At 37.7% G+C, this 20483-nt stretch overlaps 1 protein-coding gene across 1 annotated transcript in view; it reads left to right on the forward strand.

Annotated features, from left to right (window-relative positions):
- The window catches only part of pcdh11 (protocadherin 11), a 186164-nt gene that overhangs the window by 97137 nt on the left and 68544 nt on the right, over positions 1-20483 (forward strand). Inside the window, exons 4-5 of the mRNA XM_037675259.1 lie at positions 4965-5000; positions 14723-14921. Coding sequence (XP_037531187.1) covers positions 4965-5000; positions 14723-14921 — 235 coding nt within the window. The remainder of the gene's footprint in view (positions 1-4964; positions 5001-14722; positions 14922-20483) is intronic.

The raw sequence follows: 20483 nt of genomic DNA on the forward strand, positions 1-20483 counted from the left end.
ATCAGAGTGCCTGGAGTGATCAAAGCCAAGGCTCGAGCTTCACTGCCTTTGCTCGCTAAGACATCCCTCAGTACTTTGATGTGGTTCACCAACAAATGCACTCATCTTAAGCATAACTCTCTCTCTCTGGTTTGACTTTGAGTTCTCTGAAACTACTATTTTTAAAGGAGTAGATGCACGAAGAAGGTCACTGACCAACCAATACTGAGGCGTAAAAACAGAAAATTTAGACATTTACTGTCGCTAACAATTACATGTACAACTATTACTTGGAATGTCATGTAAATATATAACAACCTTAGGTCACCTTCTGAGATCCATCATGCTCGTTATCATATATTTAATTGGTTGGCAATGTCTCCTATAATAGAAAATATGCCACAAAACCATGAATAAAACATTACTTGGGTAAGAAACAATGGCCTGATGGCAGTTTGAAGCAAAAAAAATGTGCAGTAAATGACCAGTCATTTAATGCAAATGAGAAACTTGTCAGGCAGATCTGGCAAATGATGGTGTCAAATATGCAAAAAATAAGAATAATCAAGAAAAAAAAAGAGAAAAATCATCCGTCTCTATCAAAATGTTTCCAAACAGAAAAATCCAACCACAGACACAGTACTGTTAAACCTTATAAAAGGAAACCTGGAATAATTTGTTTCAACTATCATTTTTGTCTCGTGTGCTGTCCAAAAAACAAAAGGACAAACAAAACAAATAGCTGCCATTTTAAAATCACTACTATATATATATATATATATATATATATATAACTAAAAACTGATAGTAGTTTATGTAAACATTAATTTGAAAACTTTTTCCTACGTTAGTCTTTTTTTTTTTTCTGTTTTGCTTGCTAACATAAAAGGAAAGCAACCATGTACTGTAATTGCTGGGGTCTACTCATTCATTTGTCTATCTGACTATTAGCAAAATATCCATTCAACTACCAGAGAATTTTTGAGAGCTCACTTAGGAACTAATTATTGGATGTTCTTCTACAAAGTACAACTGATTAACATTTGGAGCCAACCCAGCTTTAAATGGCTGCCACAGCTCATCATCCTTACAAATAAACAAAAAGGATTTGTCATATTGTCAGTTTTACAGATACTGAGCGAAAAGTTTGTGTAGCAGTAGGTGAGACTCATTTGCATCTTATTATGTTTAACTAAAAACCAATAGACAAGACAAGAAGTGTAGGCACACGTAGTTAAGGAGAAGATACTGTAAATAGCAAAAAGAACACAGGTAACTCTTTTTCAAGGATCCTACAAAAGGTCTAGAAGCATGACTACCAGAGGCAGGTAATGATCCAGCAGCGAGAAGAAGTCATCTACTGCCTTTTATACTCCTGGCCTCTCATTATGGAGATTATCTTCAGGTGTGGGAAAGTTGGCGCCATCTAGTGTCTTCAGAGCAGCAGGAAAAACAGGAACTCCCACACATCTATGTTTAAAACTTTGCCATGCAAGGCTTTGGGCAATATTACTTGAATTTAACAATCAGCAAACTAATAATCTATTTGTGTTAGTTAATAACTCTTTACCTATGCTCACCAAACATCATTTTTGTAGTTGTATTTTTTACAGAGTATATATAATTTAGCCATCAAGCAGAAATGTTAAGAGTTTCAAATACAAGCATATAGCCTGGATAAGAAAAAAAAAAAAAAAAGAAAGTCTGATCTGTTTTAAAATTCTTACTGCTTGTGCTAAATTAATCCAACCTTTATTTATACAGGTTAATCCCACTGAGCCTCAGGGACTCATGTACAACAGAAACATGAAGATGGTTTCGAGATTTTTTTTTTTTTTTTTTTAATAGTTGAAACATGGTTTTGCACATTTTCATTTAATACATATCTAAATCGTACTTATTCTTATTTGTAACACAAGGAACAATGAGCAGAAAACAGTTGTATGTTTGTGTCATTTAGCTGTGCATTCATTTTAATACCAAACAAAAAGAAAGCAAAACTAAGCTCAGATGAGACTAAGTTTTTGTCTACTTATTTAGCATCAGTTACATGGTGCTAAAAGCTTTTATTACTTTATATAATGCCTGGTGTTTCCTGCCAAGGGAAGATAAGACACATTATTCAGGCTTGTTATTTAAACAGCTTGATCATTTATAATCATTTCATACCCACATAAATATAACCCTTATCTCAACACTAACATATAATCATTTATAATTATATACACAATATAGTGCAATTAATATCCAGTCATTTATCTGCTGTTTGGCCACTTTATTTTTAATTGTCCTTAGTTGCTTGCCATAAGAAATGTATCTGTTTTTTGATTGATATTTTTAAACGTCTCCAGTTGGCGACAGCATCTTCTGATGAACATTTATGGCTGAGCAATCTGTGGACACAAACGTGTTTCCTCTTCACTGTTCTGCAGTTCCACCATCACAGTCCACTTGGCTTCACCCCTGTCTACAGTTGTGTCTAATAAAATTATAATCTCATGAAAAAGTTCAATATTTTATTTCAATCACTTCAAAAAGTAAAACTCATATAGTATATTCATTCAACCTTTATTTATACAGATAAATCACATGGAGCCTCGAAGACTCATTTACAACTGAGACCTGTTTAGATAGACAAAAGTAATGAAAGTGACACATGTATAGGATTTTTGGAAAAAAAATCCTTAACAGACTCTCATTCACTGGCCGAAAAGAGATAGCCTAAAATTGAAAATAAAAAAACACCCCGCACATAGGCACATAGAGACGCAGACATTCCGCAGGGGAGGGGAGACGACAAGAGCGATGAGCGTGTCCAAGGACACTCCAGAGGCACTGTAGGAGTTCTGATAAGAATGGTATAATCAGTCACTTCTCTCTGATGAGATCCATAAACACTCTCAAAGGGTGCCGAGGTAAACCTAGGATAGCGCCAGAGAGAATCCAAGAGTCCTGAAATGGTGACACAATGTTTATTCAGCCGAGTCCCTCTGATAGGTCCGCAGACTTCCTCGGTAGGAGGGGAGGGGGCAGAGCATTGAATTTACAGGGCTTCCAGTACATAGATTCATTACACAAAAGGTGAACTATTTCAAGCCTTTATTTCTTGTAATTTTGATGATGTTATGCACATGTCATTCGTCAGTGCAGCTACAGCATGTGCTTTCAAGACATCATTACCTGCAGCGTTCCCTCAGTGCGGACTGAACTCTGCAAAAAGCACTTCTCTTACTCTGCTCCTGTAACCTGGAACACCTTACAAAAAGATCTGAAGCTGTCAACTTTGACCTCTCTAAGGGATTTAAAAAAAAACTGTTAAGTTCAATGCAAAAACCAATGCAGACATGTTCCTGTTTTTAGCATTTTACCTCGTTTCATAATTCAACTTAATTTTATTTTGGTTTTTATCACTACGGTACTTTTATCTACTTTTTATTTCATATGCATTTTATGTCTGTTTCTTGCTGTCAGTACCTCATCTGTGGTTTGTCTAAAACAGGTCTCTTTTGAAAATGAGTCATCGGGACTCAGTGAGACTAACCTGTATAAATAAAAGTTGAATGAAAAAATGATTATGGCTTATAGATAATGAATAACCAAAATTCAGTGCCTCAGAAAATTAGAATATTACAGAGTCAACTTTTGGTACCTTCGTCAGTGTGGGCAGGAGCCGAGTCCTGCTGGAAAATGAAACCAGCACATCCATAAAGCTCATCAGTAGAATGAAACATGAAGTTTCTAAAATGTCCTGGTAGATGCTGAGTCTGTGAACTTCAGAAAACACAGTGGACCAACACCAGCAGAGGACATGGCACCAAACCATCACTGACTGTGGAAACTTTACTCTGGACTTCAAAAAACATGGATTCTGGACCTCTCCATGTTTCCTCCAGACTCTGGGACCTTGATTTCCAAATGACATGAAAGTGTACTTTAATCTGAAAAGAGGACATTGGACCACTGAGCAACAGTCCGGTTCTTTTTTTTCCTCATCCCAGGTGAGATGCGTCTGAGTGTCTCTGGTTCAGGAGTGGCTCGACTTGAGGAATGTGACATTTGTAGCTCATGTCTAGGATTTAATTAACTGAATAGAGAATATGACATCAGGAGTTTCCAATATTGAATCTCTTCACAATATTCTAATTTTCTGAGACAATGAGTTTTGTTTGTCATTATTCGCAAACCATGATCATCAAAATTACAAGAAATAAATGCTTGAAATAGTTCACGCTATGTGTAATGGATCTGTGTAGTACATGAGTTTCACTTCCTAGAACTGATTGACAAAACAAAATATTTTTTTTCCACAATATTCAATTTTTTGAGATGCACCTGTAAGTGTCTCTTCGTTGCCAGATTGCTTCTGTTTTCTTGTAAATAAAGTCAGAGATTCTGATTATCATACACAGTACAAAGAAAGCTAAATTGCTGATTAAAAATTAAATACTCTTATCTCACTGAGAGTTATCTCCGTCCCCAGAGAGATGATGCCATTTTGCAGGCTTGCGGGTATCTTTTGTTCCCAATTTAGAAGCTTGTCGCTGTTTATTGTTCATTTTTGATGCTTCATTTGATATTCTGTTCCCTTTCCTGTCTGAAACGCAGAGAATACATCTTCATCAGACTGTCAGTTGCATGCAGTTGTTGTGTGTCTTGTGTTGTCAGGATGTCAGGTTTGCCCTATTCTGTACATTTCTTGGTTTTGTACTCTTCAGACGATTTTGCCAATGAGCCAGCTGCGCACAGAAGTACGCAGTGCAAACTCTGTATCTGAGTAAAAAAATCGATATGTATCCTAATTCTCAATTCCACCTTAAAAAAAGGCTTTAAACACACAAATCTATTAGGCTGTCAATGGTGAACTCGAGATGACTCTGAAAATGTCTTGGCAGAGTTTTCTTTGATCCAAATATCTATTTTTATAGTAAATAATTGAAAAGTTACTGTCAATACTCATTGTATTGTCTGTTTTCTTTTCGTTTCAGGAAGCATGTCAACTTGGCAAGATAACCTCTGTGAATGTAAGTATCGTGACCATCTCTGCACCATCCATTCATTATCTTCACCCACTTCTTCCTTTTCGAGTTGCCTGGGGTCACTGGTGCCCATATCCAGCCGTCACTGTGCGTGAGGCGGGGGACACATTGGACAGGTCTCCAGTCCATCACAGGGACACATAGAGACAAAGGAGACAAACAACCATTCATACAGTCACCTAGGGACAATTTAAAGTTACCAATCAGCCTAACATGCATGTTTTGGTCTGTGGGAGGAAACCGGAGTACCTGGAGAAAACCCACCCATGCATGGAGAGAACATGCAATCTTCACTCAGAAAGTCACCCGGACCGGGATTTGAACCGGGGACCTGCTCACTGAGAGGCAGCAGCTCTACCAGTTGTGCCACCGTGCTGCCCCCAGTGTTGAACATTGTGGTAAAAAAGTAAAAAATAAAAATGAGCAATTTACGGTTACGATGCTGATTAGAATGATCAGTCAGATCTTTTGAAATGTTTTTTTTTTTCTTTAAGAATCTATAAACAATAAAATTAATAAACTGTAGATAGCTCTTTAATGGGCCTCAGTTTGGAGTATTAATGTTTAATTCTGACCACTTTAATCCCCAAACGTCCAGTAAAAGCAGGGCTAAGACCAACAAGATTTATAAATACCGTAGAACAACTTCATTCTCCAAAATATTTCCTTGAAATTCATTCAAATGCAGTTTTTTTTTTTTTTCTTTACATTGACACAGGTTGAACATTGAACAGTTGCTCATCAGAGGTTCAGCACAGGTTGAACAACTGGGAGATAAAATTAGAGTGGCCGGACTGAGATGGTTTGGACATGTCCAGAGGAGGGACAGTGGGTATATTGGCAGAAGGATGTTAGAAATGCAGCTGCCAAGAAAAAGACAAAGAGGAGCTATATGGATGCAGTTAGAGAGGACATGGAGGTAGTTGGAGTGAGGACAGAGGATGAAGAGGACAGAGTGAGATGGAGGAGGCTGACTCGCTGTGATGACCCCTGAAGAGGAAAAAGCTGAAAGAAGAAGATATTTTGTGCAACGCATATTAATTTATATATCATTCAAGATAATTTGCAAGTGCATTTAGCAGAAGCAGCTAGCTGCAGCACTTTAGGTACAACCTATAGGCGTATCATAGTATGTCTGCCAGGTAAGCTGTGTGATACATAAATTAACAGCAGTGTAAAGATTTATAAAACTGGATTAGTATGAACCATTATGATTTTATTTTATTGGAGTTGTTTCAAGACAGCAATCTACTCTGGTCTGAGACCCACTCAGACTCAGACATTAGCTTATACTTTGTAAATCCAGCCAGAATTAAACTCCATTTCTCCAACCTGAGGTTATCTAAAGTGCCATATATAACAGATGCAATATTATTTATTTTATAACTTTACACAAAACTCAATTTAAAACTTTTTGACAAATGGTTTCCTTGATGTTAATACTTAAAAGAAAAAAAAAAAAGATTTGATATGATGAATCTGTTTCTCAAATTTTACACTAATTCATTTTCAAGTCCTGCACATATTGACTAAGACAAGAGAAACAATGTGTTTAGTGTTTGTTGAAGAAACCACAGCAAATCTTATACGACTCATAACTTACATATTATATTTTGTGACTAATTTAGCTTTATACAATTTAACTTTTTAATTACAATAAATGTTAATATTTGTGTGTTTCAAAATGCAACTGTTAGACCTGAACTGAATTAGAGCAAGTGTGTGTGTTTACATACAGCCTTACATATGTAGGGTCAATAAAATGTGGCTAATTTTTGAATAAATGCATTCATGGAGTATAGGAATGTTAAAATGCATCATTATAAACAGCATATCAACACCACAGCTTTTCCTCATCATGTATTTTGCCCAAAAGTAGGAGCAGTGTAAAGCAATACTGAATTTAACAAAAAAAATGTGTTGAAGCTCAAATTGCCTATTTGGTAAATGCTTTAATGTTTCTCACTTAGAGAACCATTAAATCCTGTTTTGTTGTGACATCTGACTATCACCCTCTTTTGTTCCTTTTCACCTGTTTTTTTAATTTATTTATGTTTTTCATTTGTATCCATATTCATAGTTCAACAATCATTTGTCAGTCTGGCAACAAAACAACAAAAGTTCTCCCTTCCCCGCAGAGCACACACTGACATGCTGCTCCAACTTTTATACAGGGTCAGCACATTTTTGCTGAATAGTTTGTTTGCTCAGCTTTTCTGATTTCCGTTTTTTCTTCTTTTACTTTGGAGCACATAGTTCCAACCCTCTGATATACTTTTTTTTTTTTTTTTTGATAAGCTCTGAATTCATATCATAGTATTATTATTACTATTGACTGGTTCTTTTGAAGCTTGGAGCTTATGACTATATACTATTTTCAAGAGTTTTATGACATTTCTGTGCAAAGCTCTTGTTTGTACTGAGACCAGAACTCCTTTTGTGGATCTTAAGAGAATCATCATCCCAGATGAGTCAACAACAGATCGAAATTATGAAAATTCATTAGATTTGTCACAGTAATGTCTCAGCACACTTGCAAGAATCACCTCCTTCACTTGTGTTCCTGCTAACTCCTCAGCTCCCAAGCAAACGCACATCACCTAGCACATCATAGGCTACAATGGAACATGTAGCAAGAAATAAAAACATCCCTCCTTAAAAAAAAAGAAGAAAAAAAAATAGCTCAGAGATTTTTGTAGATGTTGCATAATCTTGACATCATACAAAAATGGCATGTGGAGCACAGCATTTTCAATCGAGGCATTGCCATTTGACTGTTTTTCCTCTCTCCACACTAAGACATGTGTGCTATAACAAATCACCATCTCCTCAGAGCAGATTTATGCAGGTCTAGGTGTGCCCGCGAGCTGATCCTTATCTGAAATGGCAGAGCCAATCTCCCCTGATTCACTTCTAAGTGGTCCCTGTTTATCACTCACAGTGAGGTGGTTGTCAGCCGGGTCTTTTTCTCTGCAGCGCCGACTTCTCTGCTGTTTTGAGAGAATGATAGTCAAGGTAAAGTACGTGGGACAATAAAACTCAAAGAGCTGTGGTGTAGCAAAGGACAAGGTAGCAGCCACTTAGCCTTCCATCCTCGGCCTCAGCGTAAAAGACTCTTAATCTAGTAACCTGTGAGTTCTGTTCAATCTACGTGGTTACCAGAGATGATAAGGGATGGATATTCTGGCTTTTTAGTGGTAGCACTTGGCATCTATTTCTCCTGTTTATTTTGCCTTTGTGTACATACTTCCAAAAGTGGTGTTTTTTCAGACAGAAAGGCCTTTGTTTGGTCTTGATATCTCTTATGGCAGCTTGTCTTTGCTTTATGGATTTCTGGCGGCTTCTTTAAATAAGTGATTGCACCTGACAAAACACTCACCTTGACTCCTGCATGTTTGTTAATCTCTGTCATGTTTTAATGTTTCATTTGCATCTGTCATTACCACCGAGACGCAACGTTTTATTTATTCAACAGCCAATGATGGTGCTTAATCCCAACATTACAGATCTAAATGACTTAAATTAAGCTTTTAAAAAAAAAAAAAAAACATCTGGCATGACTTTGAATAAACAGGAGTTTAAAAATGAAGGCACTTCATTCAGCAAAATGATTGTGCCCTAATTGGGCGGCTGTGGCTGAGTGGTTGGAGCAGTCGTCCTCCAATGCGAGAGTTGGAGGTGTGATTCCACCAGCAGTCACATGCCTAAGTGTCCCTGGGCAAGACACTGAACCCCTCATTGCCTCTGACGTGTGTCTCATCGGTGCTTGAATGTAATGAAGCACTGATTAATCTCTACAGATTCAGATTAGCTTTGTAGAGATATAGTAAAGTGCTGTATGAATGAGTAAATGGGGGCACAGATTGTGGTGTAAAGAGCTTTGAGTATGTGGATAAGATAGAAAGGTGCTATATAAGTGCAGTCCATTTAATTGCCATTTAACTGTCACGTGCAGCTGTTTATTCAAACATAATCTAGATATCATTGTTGAAGTAAGTTGTATATATATGTATATATATATATTTATAGAGGAATACATACTTATTATTGTGTGGAAAGGAGTCTTGCTTTTTGTTGAGCTGCCAACCCTGTGTAAGTGGGCCCTTTCTCCCCATGCTGGAACCTGGGCATTGCTTTCGCAGGGGCACTCTGGTAATTCGAGAAATAGCTGCCAACTTTGTTTGAGAACAAGTAGATATTCAGATGACTTAAAAGTGTGTGCAAACATGGCACATGGAGCTGAATTGTTTTGCCAGAAATGTCCCTGGCTCCTTTTTTGCCAAAGTGAAATAAATAAAAGCAGATATAAAATAAAATAAAAATAAGGGGATAGGCTTTTTTTTTTATTAAGTATTTAATGCAAGACATAAAAAAAAAAACAGATTTATTCCTATAAACTCAATATAACCACAGAAAGGTTGTGTTTCGTTGTGATCGTGTACTTTTTTTTTTCCTGATTCATTTTCCCTTTTTCTATTTTGTTATTTGCCACTTTCTTACCAGCACTTACAAATTAACACAAAAAGGGATTTATAGTCTCAGGATCTTGATGAATCAAATAAATAGAATATTTAGCTGGCTGTTTTATCATCATGGTTCTGAAAGCCACTTGGTTGAGCTCTCAGGGTGTTAATTGTGTGGATTTAGGTTAGTCATCCCTTCCTGATAGTTTTTAAATAAAACTCTTTGTGCACTTGATGATTTGGCAGTTTGTCCTTCATTGGAAAAATAGTTTATTTCATTTTTGTATTCCTATTTCTTTAATTTTTCCAACTTATTTTGTCCTTCTCAAAGAACAATATATGTATTATCTATGCACTGTAGTGGCTGAGGAAAAATCTGTTAGAGCACTGACATCACCTCCTCCTGAGCTCAAAGAAGCATGCGTTAATGATGTTTTTAATTCAGGACCTGCATTTTGCTTTTGTTGCTATAGCGATGATGAAAATTAAGGTGGTCATTTGTGCACCAGTTGTGTTTGCTTAAAAATATATATAAAAAAAAAAACCTCTTATCACTTTGAATAATGGATTGAATAAAATTCACTGTAATAAACAAAGCTGAGGGTGTGATAATATTTTATGCGTTTTATGCTTCTGTATGGTGGGATACATTGTACAGGAATCATGTACAGACGTAAATTTGAGCTGCAGCCCGTATAACTGCGACAGGAGTATTTTACCAGGTCTACCTCAAAGCCACGTCAGATTTCCTAATGTCTCATTTTTCCGTGTCCAATACAAAAATGAAAAACATCACATCAGTGGCACATCTGCTTGTGTTGCACAATGTGAATGACTAACAGTGTGGTTTTGCTATGTGTATGGATTGCCCACATGCTCCCAGATGCCACCACATACAGAACCTGTTTTTCTTTTGTAGTTCCAAAAGAAAGGTCGCAACATGAACTTCTGTAAACCTCAGGAATTATCAAATAGGCTGATACTCTCCCTCTCCTTCAGGCTGTAGGTCCCGCTCATTTCAGAACAGGGCCAGCCACATGCATTCTTCTTTTTCATTTTGCTCTGTTTCGTGTATCGTCTGTTGTAAGATGGAGGGTCTTCATATCCTGCTGGATCATAACCAGCCACCTTTTTTTCTGCCGATCCCTGCTTTGTTGACCGAAAACTTCTGCATTTAATAGCCTTTTTAACTTGTTTTTAACTATCTTCCATTCACTGCTCATGCCCATACCACCTCATTCTTGATTCATGTTTCTTATCCATGATGCATGCCATGCCAAGAGTTTTTTTCTGATATCATAATTTCACCGTCTATCATTGAGGGATATTCCAAGAATCCCACGTAGCATCTCTGTTCTTTCCATGAGTTCCTATTCCTTTCTCTTGAATGTCCATACCTCAGTTCCACAAAGCAAGATTGGGTGCACCATCTTATTGTACACGTTCCCTTTAATATGAATCGACATCCTTGGGTCAAAAACGACTCCTGTCAACTCCTTCCATTTTTGCCACGCCACACCAATTCCACATTTAACGTCTTTTTCACAGATTCCTTTGGCATTTATCACTGACCCAGGATGTTTGAACATCCAATTATTGTTTCTATTATCAATAATTCTTAAGGTCTTGCTAGCTTTCAAGCAGACCATGGTCTCTGTTTTTGCTGTGTTTATTTTCAGACCTTTATTCTCAAGTGCCTGCTGCCACCATCTGAAACTATTTTAGAGATTAACTTCAGAATCTCCAGCCACAACTACGTCATCAGCATACAACACATTCCATGACACTTCTCTCCTAATAACCTCAGTAACTCCGTCCGTCACAACAATAAACAACAGTGGGCTGAGACATGAACCCTGATGAACACCAACTTTAATCTCAAATGCTATTGTGTTGCCTTTGTCAGTTTTGACTGTTGTTTTAACACATTTGTACATGGAACTAACAATCCGAACTAGCTTCTCCGTAATGCCTTCCTGTCTGAGGATCCAATAAACAACCTCTCGTGGGACTTTGTCAAAAGCCAGCATGAAATAAACTGATAATGTACAGAAATAAATATACACTCCTGTGATCCCGAATACAACCTCATACAAATAAAAGTTTCAGCTTTTGCATGTTATCTTTTTTTTTTTTGTAGTACTGAAATTAGACCAGCAGAAAAATTAGCACATAGTTCAACATGTTATTACACATCCCATCTATTCTCAGGGTGTGTATCACGGAGGTTCTCAATTATAGGTCTTGCAGTTGCTTTATTAACTGGAAAGTAATTCAATAGACTCAACAGACCAGAAACAGTTTTGGGTTACGAGGTCACACTCTTAATTAGTCCCTGTAATGATGAGATAAAGTTTGGTCATATTTCTGTATTAAAAGCAGGTAAAGATGATGGATGCTGTGTTAAACAAGCAACTGTGAATACGTTCGGGCAAGGGCTTCCCTTGTAAATGCCATCTGACTGCACTCATTCACCCGTGAATAAGCACTGCTGTCACAATTCACATTGATGGTAATCATCTTTGTTTGTCAGGCGTAGATGTGCCAGGAACGTCTCTGTATGAACAGAGGGATGAGTAGGGCTGGAGACTTTAAATTTAAACAAATGATATGCTTCACATAGTCGGAAAAAAGCTAACTTTTGAGGTTGTGTTTTTTCTCTCTGGTGACCAATAATGACTCAGTGATTTGTAAAGAATAAAAGCTAAATCACTGAAGCTATAACTGAGGTCAAGGGTCACATTGGGATGTGATAACTATGCTGGATTTGTTAAAAAAAATTTAATGGTTATTTTACTGAGACAGACACAAAGAAACTATCACTCACCACAAAAAAGATAGATTTTTATTCATTGCTTACAATTTGTTTTTTGTCTATTGTTATTAGTTGTTTTTAAAATGTAGATGTTTGTGTTATTATGTGCCAGTATTTGGAGATAAGCCACCTTGGAGATGTATTTTCTTTCTTTAATGCGTTGAAGGTGAGCAGAGTTTTGACTGTGGATCTCAAACCTTTCATTTATTATATTTTAAAATATTGAACAGTGAATCTTGCCAGAGGAGGATTTTTTTTTTGTTAGGTTTTCATTGATATGGAAGCCCTCCGCTCATAGAAAAAAGTCCTCATGAAAAGCACTTATTGTATTCAATATATTTTTCAAAGTAACACCTTTACTGGAAATGAAACATTGCTCTTAGTTTTTTAATTATTATTTTTTGTTTATTCCTTTCATTCATTACCACCACTGAAATCTCATTAAATCACATTTACAGGGTGGAGGAAGAATATATTTAATTTTACAGATAAATCTAATATAATACATGCAGCTATGGGCAAAAAAAATAAATCTTCAATAATCTCTCAGAAAGAATAATAAAAAAATCTTACAGCTGGAACACTGCCACTTTTGAACACCACACAAATGCCAAATCTAATTTTGTTCCTTCCTCATATATTTTTTTAACTGTATCTCTACTTTTTGTACATTCACTCTAGAGGCAGGATGTCCTGATCCTTTTTGCAATGCAAAGCAAATTGGTAGGGGCAGAGCTTTCTATGCCACTAAAAAGCGAGATTTACTGGGGACACAATTAAAAAGGGAGTAACAGCTGTTATAAAAAAAGAAGAAAGAAATCAACATATTAACTCCATTAAGAATGTTTTGCTTTTTACATCCTCTATTGTCTTGTTTAGCTTAATGAGAATTTAGACTTAACGCTTGGTATTAGTGTTGGCTTTTCCTTAACAAGCATAAAAATAATGTAACAGTATATTCAAAGTCAATTGCACGCTTGATAGTGTTTTACCTGCCATGTGTGGTGGTATGGCATTGCCTCTATTTACATTTTTTTTTAAATGGTGATAACTTATGGTTTATGGTGGTTATGAATATGTTTCATAAAAAGTCCAACCTAAAAAATACTCATATCTTCCAAATACAGCTTATTGCAGTAGACATTAAAAACAGTTGTACAGGGGTATATGTATGAGCAAACTGTTAAAACCCTGTTTGAAGCCTGAAGAGTGTGATTTCAGTCCTGATGGTTCCAAGCATTTGTTGCAGAAAACAGCATCACATACCTTGCAGTCCCAGCTAAAAACACAATATCATTAAAATCAAATGTTCTTGCTTATTTCTACTTTGTGTTGCTAGCAGGTCCTAAGGAGACCTAACTATTGCTGTTGAAGTACAGCAGCTACTAGCACATGGGTTAACAATCGTTCATTCCAAATTCCACAGGAGTTCCCTAATGTAGTTTTGTTTTGATTAGTTTCCTTTTGGTGCTAAAAGTGTAATTTGCTTAAACCCCTCATTTTTTTAAATATATCTCTAAATTTTAGATTTCCATTCCAGTTCAGGTTATGATGGTTATTTAACTTATTTGCAAATTATTTATACCAACGTTTTCCTAAATACAACTAAAAGACTCTTGAGTACCATCAGTGGCAGTTGTTCTGCAAATTGGGAACCATCAATGTACTTCTTAAAGGGGCATTTCAGGTCATAAAGTAATAGTTTAACAGCCACACTTTGTGATTTCAATTTAGGGACCGGTGGCACGGTGGTTCAGTTGGTAGAGCTGTTGCCTCTCAGCGAGGTTACCGGGTCAAATTCCGGCTGGGGACCTTTCTGGGTGGAGTTTGCATGTTTTCTCCGTGCATGCATGGGTTTTCTTTGGGTACACTCGTTTCCTCCCACAGACTAAAAACATACATGTTAGACTGATTAGTAAATTTTCCCTAGGTGAGAGTGAGAGAGCGAATGGTTGTTTGTTTCATTTGTCTCTATGAGTCCCTGTGATGGACTGGAGACCTGTCCAGGGTGTCCCCTGCCTCTCGCACAGTGACCGCTGTATATGGGCACCAATGACCCCCATGACCTGAAAAGGAAGAAGCAAGTAAAGATAATGTATGGATAGCTGGAATTTAGGGGTGGGAATAACAATAGAAAATGGGATTTGGCCGGAGAGAAAGTCCTTAAAGTACGGCTCGTAATACTCTTTAAAACAAAACCAAACTTAGAGTTGAGTAAAAGTGTCTGACTTGTAACTTAGAATTAAATTTTTTACTATGTTTTTTTTTTATTTTCTAGAACTATTTACTTTTAATACATCCTCTGGTTTTCTCCGTCTATCCTTTGATTTTCCTGAGATTTTTACTATTTTCGTTTTACATTGAAGCCATAATTACACAGGAGAGAAGGGTTTATTATAAGACATTTGTTGTCGATTTATTCGTTACAGACTCAGCGCCGCGTGACCTTCCATCTTCCAGATGGTTCTCAGGAGAGTTGTAGTGACAGCGGGCTGGGGGACCCGGAGCCCAGCAGCGTTGCCAGTACCACCCAGCCTCTCCCCCTCAGCTTCCCCCAGGAGGAGTACTACGAACAAACATCACCAAACAGCCGCACAGAGGGAGACGGGAACTCAGACCCAGAATGTAGTGAGTAATTTTTTTGCATTACTCAGAAACAAGGAAAATGGTTTATTTTGTGCTTTCCACAGCTTTTAGTGATTTTTTGCGGCTGATAACATAATTTAGAAGTGGCCATCTGTGTTTTCAGAAAGTCAAATTATTTGCACTTACAGCTGTGATTGTAATTGTAACAACACAGCCGTGCACAAGCAAGCAGCCATTTTCTGTTAAACAAGTATAAACAAACACTAAATTTATAAATGCAATCTATGTAAAACTGTGGTAAAACTGTCGTAAAACTGGATTGGATAACATTTTTGTTGTTTAGTACGTGAACCAATAGGATTGACTGGGCAAACAAAACTAATAAATGAAAAAATAATTTGCTATTTTTGTTTATTTTAACAGTAAATGGAAAAAAAAATGTTTCATTCATTTTAGACACAAATAATTAGGCCTAATTAGTGCACATTAACATTTTTTACAGTAAATAAATTTCGTCGGGCAGATTTTTGCAAATGCTGTTGAGTTTTAAAGCGAGGCAAATTCATCCCTCGAGGTTGGAACTTTGTTGCTGAGGTTTCTTTAAATGATTCACTCGGCAGCTGTCACTGCATGGCTTACTGCCCAGCGATGTTTCGCAGTAAAAAGCATCATTGAACACAAGCGTGCACAACTTCTTCCTCGTTCATATACAGTGCTTTTCTTTTTAATCGTTGTTCAAAGAAAGTACTGTGGGGGGCAAAAAATAAGTTTTTTTTTTCCCCCCTCCTCCTGGTAGTGGAGCTCCAAAGCCTTTTTTTCATCAGCAGCAGTGATACCACTGAAATGATTTCGCTTCACCAGAAAATGAACAGAGCTATTCTGAGTGCCCCCGCCCTGTCCCCTCTCTAGATGGATATTCTAGTCCCTGTGAATCTGATTTTTTTTTTTTCCAGGTAACCTTGCATCACTTTATGTAGACAGGACAGAGGCTCAGTTCTGTGCAGGCTTTTCCTCCTTCTGTGGTCTGTGCATGTGTATGTGTGTGTGTGTGTAATTGCCAGGATTGCTTTCAATATGCCTCGGAGTTACCTGTCAAAAAAGCATTTTGTTTGCCTTTTTTTTTCAAGAGAAATTCACAGGACAGGGAAAACTGATTGCTTTGCATACACCCACATGCAGTACGACCCCAGCAGCTGGGCTGGCATTTCCAGGGCTGGGGTGTCACTGTGAGTGTGAAGGTCTTTGTTAGACATTAGACAAAACGTGTGACATTCTGGTGATGGCCCTCTGTTCAGTTACTCCACAAGGTTTGCCCTGTTTGAAATTTTTTTTATGCTTTTGCATGTAGAAAGTCAGAGCAAGAACATTCTTCTTTGTTCTTTTTAACACAACCTGCCACATTTTTTTTTTTCGAACACACACTCTATAAGAGGCTTGAGTATAAACACATAAAAAGTATGCATGGAAAGATCAAACCACTCGTGTGCCTGCTGTTCCTAATGCACTCACAAAGGTGACAGCAGTTAGTCACTTCCAGAAGCAGTTGCTCATCATTTCATTTATAATATTAGACATGAACATTTTATACTTAGTAACATCACCTAATGTTTTGCTCTTATGAGCTAATTTCACAGTGGAATGTTTGTTTGAGTACATTAAATTTAAAAAAGAATATATTCATTAAAGTATGTCATTCTTTCAATCTTTAATTATACAGGTTAGTTCCCATTGCACAAATGCGTGTGTACTTTTACAAGTTGCTACATTGAAATCACAGCAGATTTACTGCGACACTGGAGTATATTTTTAGGAATGTCGTAGGCTAGTTTCAATACACCAGTTTATAAAATTCACAGTATCAGAACCACTGTATTTCCAGTCTTACCATCCCCAGGTTCAAATACTTTTTGATGGGAAACTAAAAAGTTGTGAAGTTTTCTCCAGTTATCCAGTACACACTCCATCGCCTGTTGCTATGAGCTGTCCGTCAGCTGTGTACGATAGCCAAGAGGTGAAATTTCCTTAAACTTTTTATCCAAGTAAAAAAAAAAGACAAAACCAACTGTCTGAACATGTTTCTGGTAGTGAAACACACACACTGCCATGCCTTGGGTATCAGAAATGCACCACTCATTACTCTTTTTAAAATATTGGCTGTTTTGAGACAAATGTTTTCAACAAGCTACAAAATTTACTGACTTTTGGTGAAATAAACAGCCTAGTACAGGCTCACTAGGGGGCTTTAAAACCCAGGTAATTACTAACATCAGTTTGACAGACTTTAAATGTTTGCTAAAACCTGAAAAGGTAAAAAATAATATGCACAATAACTATGTGTTTGTTAGAACTACAATTAAATAACAATACGGTAGTCGCTCGTTTATGGCGGGGGTTTCCGTTATCGGCGCCCCTGCGTTAAGTGAAAAACCGCAATGTAAGAAAAGTAGTACAAGTAGTAAGTCGTAGATTATGTATATAGTATTAGTATTATTATTAGTAGTATTAATTAAATAAAAATCCATGCCGATCATGTGGCTCATCCATCAATCAGCTAACTTTGTGTCATGTCCATTCTTACTTTGAAAAACCGCAAAAGAGCGAGTTCGCGAAAGTCGAACCGCGAAGTATCGAGGAACTACTGTACATACAATAACATACAACAATTTCCTACGGGATCAACAAAGTTCTATTTTATTTTATCTTATCTTATGCTAAAAGTTGACAGATTTAACAAGCATAAGGATTTGAATAGTGAATGTGTGTAGTTTTTGTGATGACTGTTTTTCTTGACTGGAATTGAACAGAGAACAGACGTAAACAATGTTTTGGTGCAGAACAGTTAGAGGTAGTTTTTTTCTTTTTTTCTTGTCCGTGGTGGCGCAGAGTGAAGGATTCAGGCAAGTGAAGGGAGTAATTTTATATTTCACCAGATTCTGTGGAGGCAGGAGGGGGTCCACACTCAAAAGCCAATGCTAACATTTTAAACAAAGCCACTAGTGTCCTGTCACTCATATGTAATGTATCTATTTAATAACATTAGAGTTTTTATATTTTTTATTTCGGCTGCTCCCTTCCTCAGGAGTCACCACAGCGATCTAAGTCGCACAGAGACTTTGCAATTGTTTTATACAGGATGTCGTTCCTGATGCAACCACAGACCACCGAGCTACCGCAGCCCTCTGTGTGGAGCACAGAGCTGCCATCTAGGGTGCCCAGGGGAGCACATGGTGGGAGTTAAGGGCCTTGCTCAAGGGCCCAGAGTTGGGCAAATGAGGATGGAGGCAGGTGTGGATGCTTTACGTTTCCCCTTACATTTTGATGTTGTTGGTCCAGGGTTCAAACCAGCAACCTTCCAATCACAGGCTTGCCTGCTCTAACCTCTTTTCCACCACACCCCTCATGCAATAACAGTAGAATAACTATAGATAATTTTAACAAATGTTATTATAGTGGGTCTTTATCACACTGATTTGCAATACTATTTAAGTAAAGCAGTTTTCTTTTGATAAAATCCATCCATCCATCCATTTTCTTTACCCGCTTATTCCATTTTGGGTCACGGGGGTCACTGGTGCCCATGTCCAGCAATCACTGTGCGAGGGGCGGGGTACACCCTGGACGGGTCGCAAGTCCATCACAGGGCCACATAGAGACAAACGAGACAAACAACCGTTCACTCTCTCACTCACACCTAGGGACAATTTAGAGTTACCAATCAGCCTAACATGCATGTTTTTGGACTGTGGGAGGAAACCGGAGTACCCGGAGAAAACCCACGCATGCACGGAGAGAACATGCAAACTCCACCCAGAAAGGCCCCTGGACCGGGGTTTGAACCAAGGACCTGCTCGCTGAGAGGCAGCAGCTCTACCAGTTGCGCCACCGTGCTGCCTTGATAAAATCCACACACAAAAAAAAGGTGATACATTTTTACACTTACAGGTATTTCTGCTCAAAGTTATCATCAGATTATATGTGCTCATGTTGGAAAATCTATTTTTTTTTTACCCCAAATCCCCCTTGAATCCACCAACTTTTCAATAACATTGGCACAGCTTGAACAGATTAAATGGTAAATGGACTGTACTTATATAGCACCTTTCTATCTAATCAAGACACTCAAAGCGCTTTACACTACAGTCTGTGTCCTCATTTACCCATTCATACAGCACTCTACTAGATCTATACAAAGCTAATTGAACAAATCATTCAAAAGAGACTAATCAGAGCTTTATCACATTCATACACTGATGGGACACACATCAGAGACAATGAGGGGTTCAGTGTCTTGCCCGGGGACACTTGGGCATGTGACCGCTGGTGGATTCGAACCCCCAGCTCTTGCATTGGAGGACGACTGCTCTAACCACTCAGCCACAGCTGCCCTAATATTATTATCAGAAGTTTATTTTTTATTATAGATTATTATTGTTAAAAGTGTTAAAGCAGAAAAACAAGATCATATTTAGGAAGTATAGTGTGGAAGTCTTACAAGGTGATTTAATTATTGTGTTTTTAAATTATTTTTTTTTGCGTTTCATTAGAACATTGCAGTATTATCCTGTTATTTTCCGCTTGTACAAGACTTCAGGAAATACAATGTTTTTATTTTTTATTATGCCTTTCTGAATTTTTAATAAATTGCATGCACTCAAGGTTAATGCACACAGGTATTTTATTTTATTTTTTTATTTATTTTTTTGTCTCTGATGCTACTGAATTGTTGCATAAACGTTTCGGCGTCATCTCAGGACAAAGTCATTTTGCTCACGAGGCTCCATTTTCCTCTTCCACGAGTTTGAGTCCGATAAACTCTGACTCTGTTCTGCTCGGTTCAGAACCAGACAGCTCCTGTGTGCATTGACTGTCTCAAAGATGAGTGCTTTGGTGACAGAGGGGTGCTGAAGATGGATTAGATATGGTTTTATCAATGAGCACCAGGCTGACAGGGCGGCTGCAATCTCTTATCATATTGTGTCAATTTGTAAAGCAGGGGGAACAAGGAAAAGTGTAAAGAGGGGTGAGGCGGTGGGGGTGACTCCAAAGGAGTCAAATAAAAAATACGGATGAGATTTAACATGAAGCAAAAGAGATGGGGGAGAGAAAGAATTTCAAGAGTCCCAGGTTGTATTGTTTAGTGAAGGTCCGGCTCAGACCTGAATGTCAACGTGCGCTGAGTAATTGTCTGTGCCAAAGGCAAGCCGTGTGGCCTTCTCATGACAATGAATTTCTCAACTCCTCTTTAAACCTGCATCTTTATTAGACCACCCTCTCTTGAAATAAAGTTCATATGACATTTTATGTTTCTATTATTTATGAGTTAGGCGGCTGCTCATTTTATGGGTTCCCCCCGCCCCCCTTCAGGCTTACTTCATCACCCTGACATCAATCTTGCGCTGTCGCCTTTTCTTGTCACATTTTGTTCCGAAGGTTTTGATACTTCCTCTTTTGTCCAGACGAATAGATTAACATAATTTGCTTGTGTATTTTTAACGTCTAGTTTGCGCACATCCATCAGGGGGCTTTCACAGCACCCAGAGGAATGCAGGGGGGTAAATAGTACCTAACCTTTATGGCCAATTTGTGACATTGCATAAAAAGAAA

The sequence above is a fragment of the Nematolebias whitei genome, chromosome 4, assembly GCF_014905685.2.
Source record: "Nematolebias whitei isolate Nwh7 chromosome 4, NemWhi1, whole genome shotgun sequence".
Taxonomy (NCBI): Eukaryota; Metazoa; Chordata; class Actinopteri; order Cyprinodontiformes; family Rivulidae; genus Nematolebias; species Nematolebias whitei.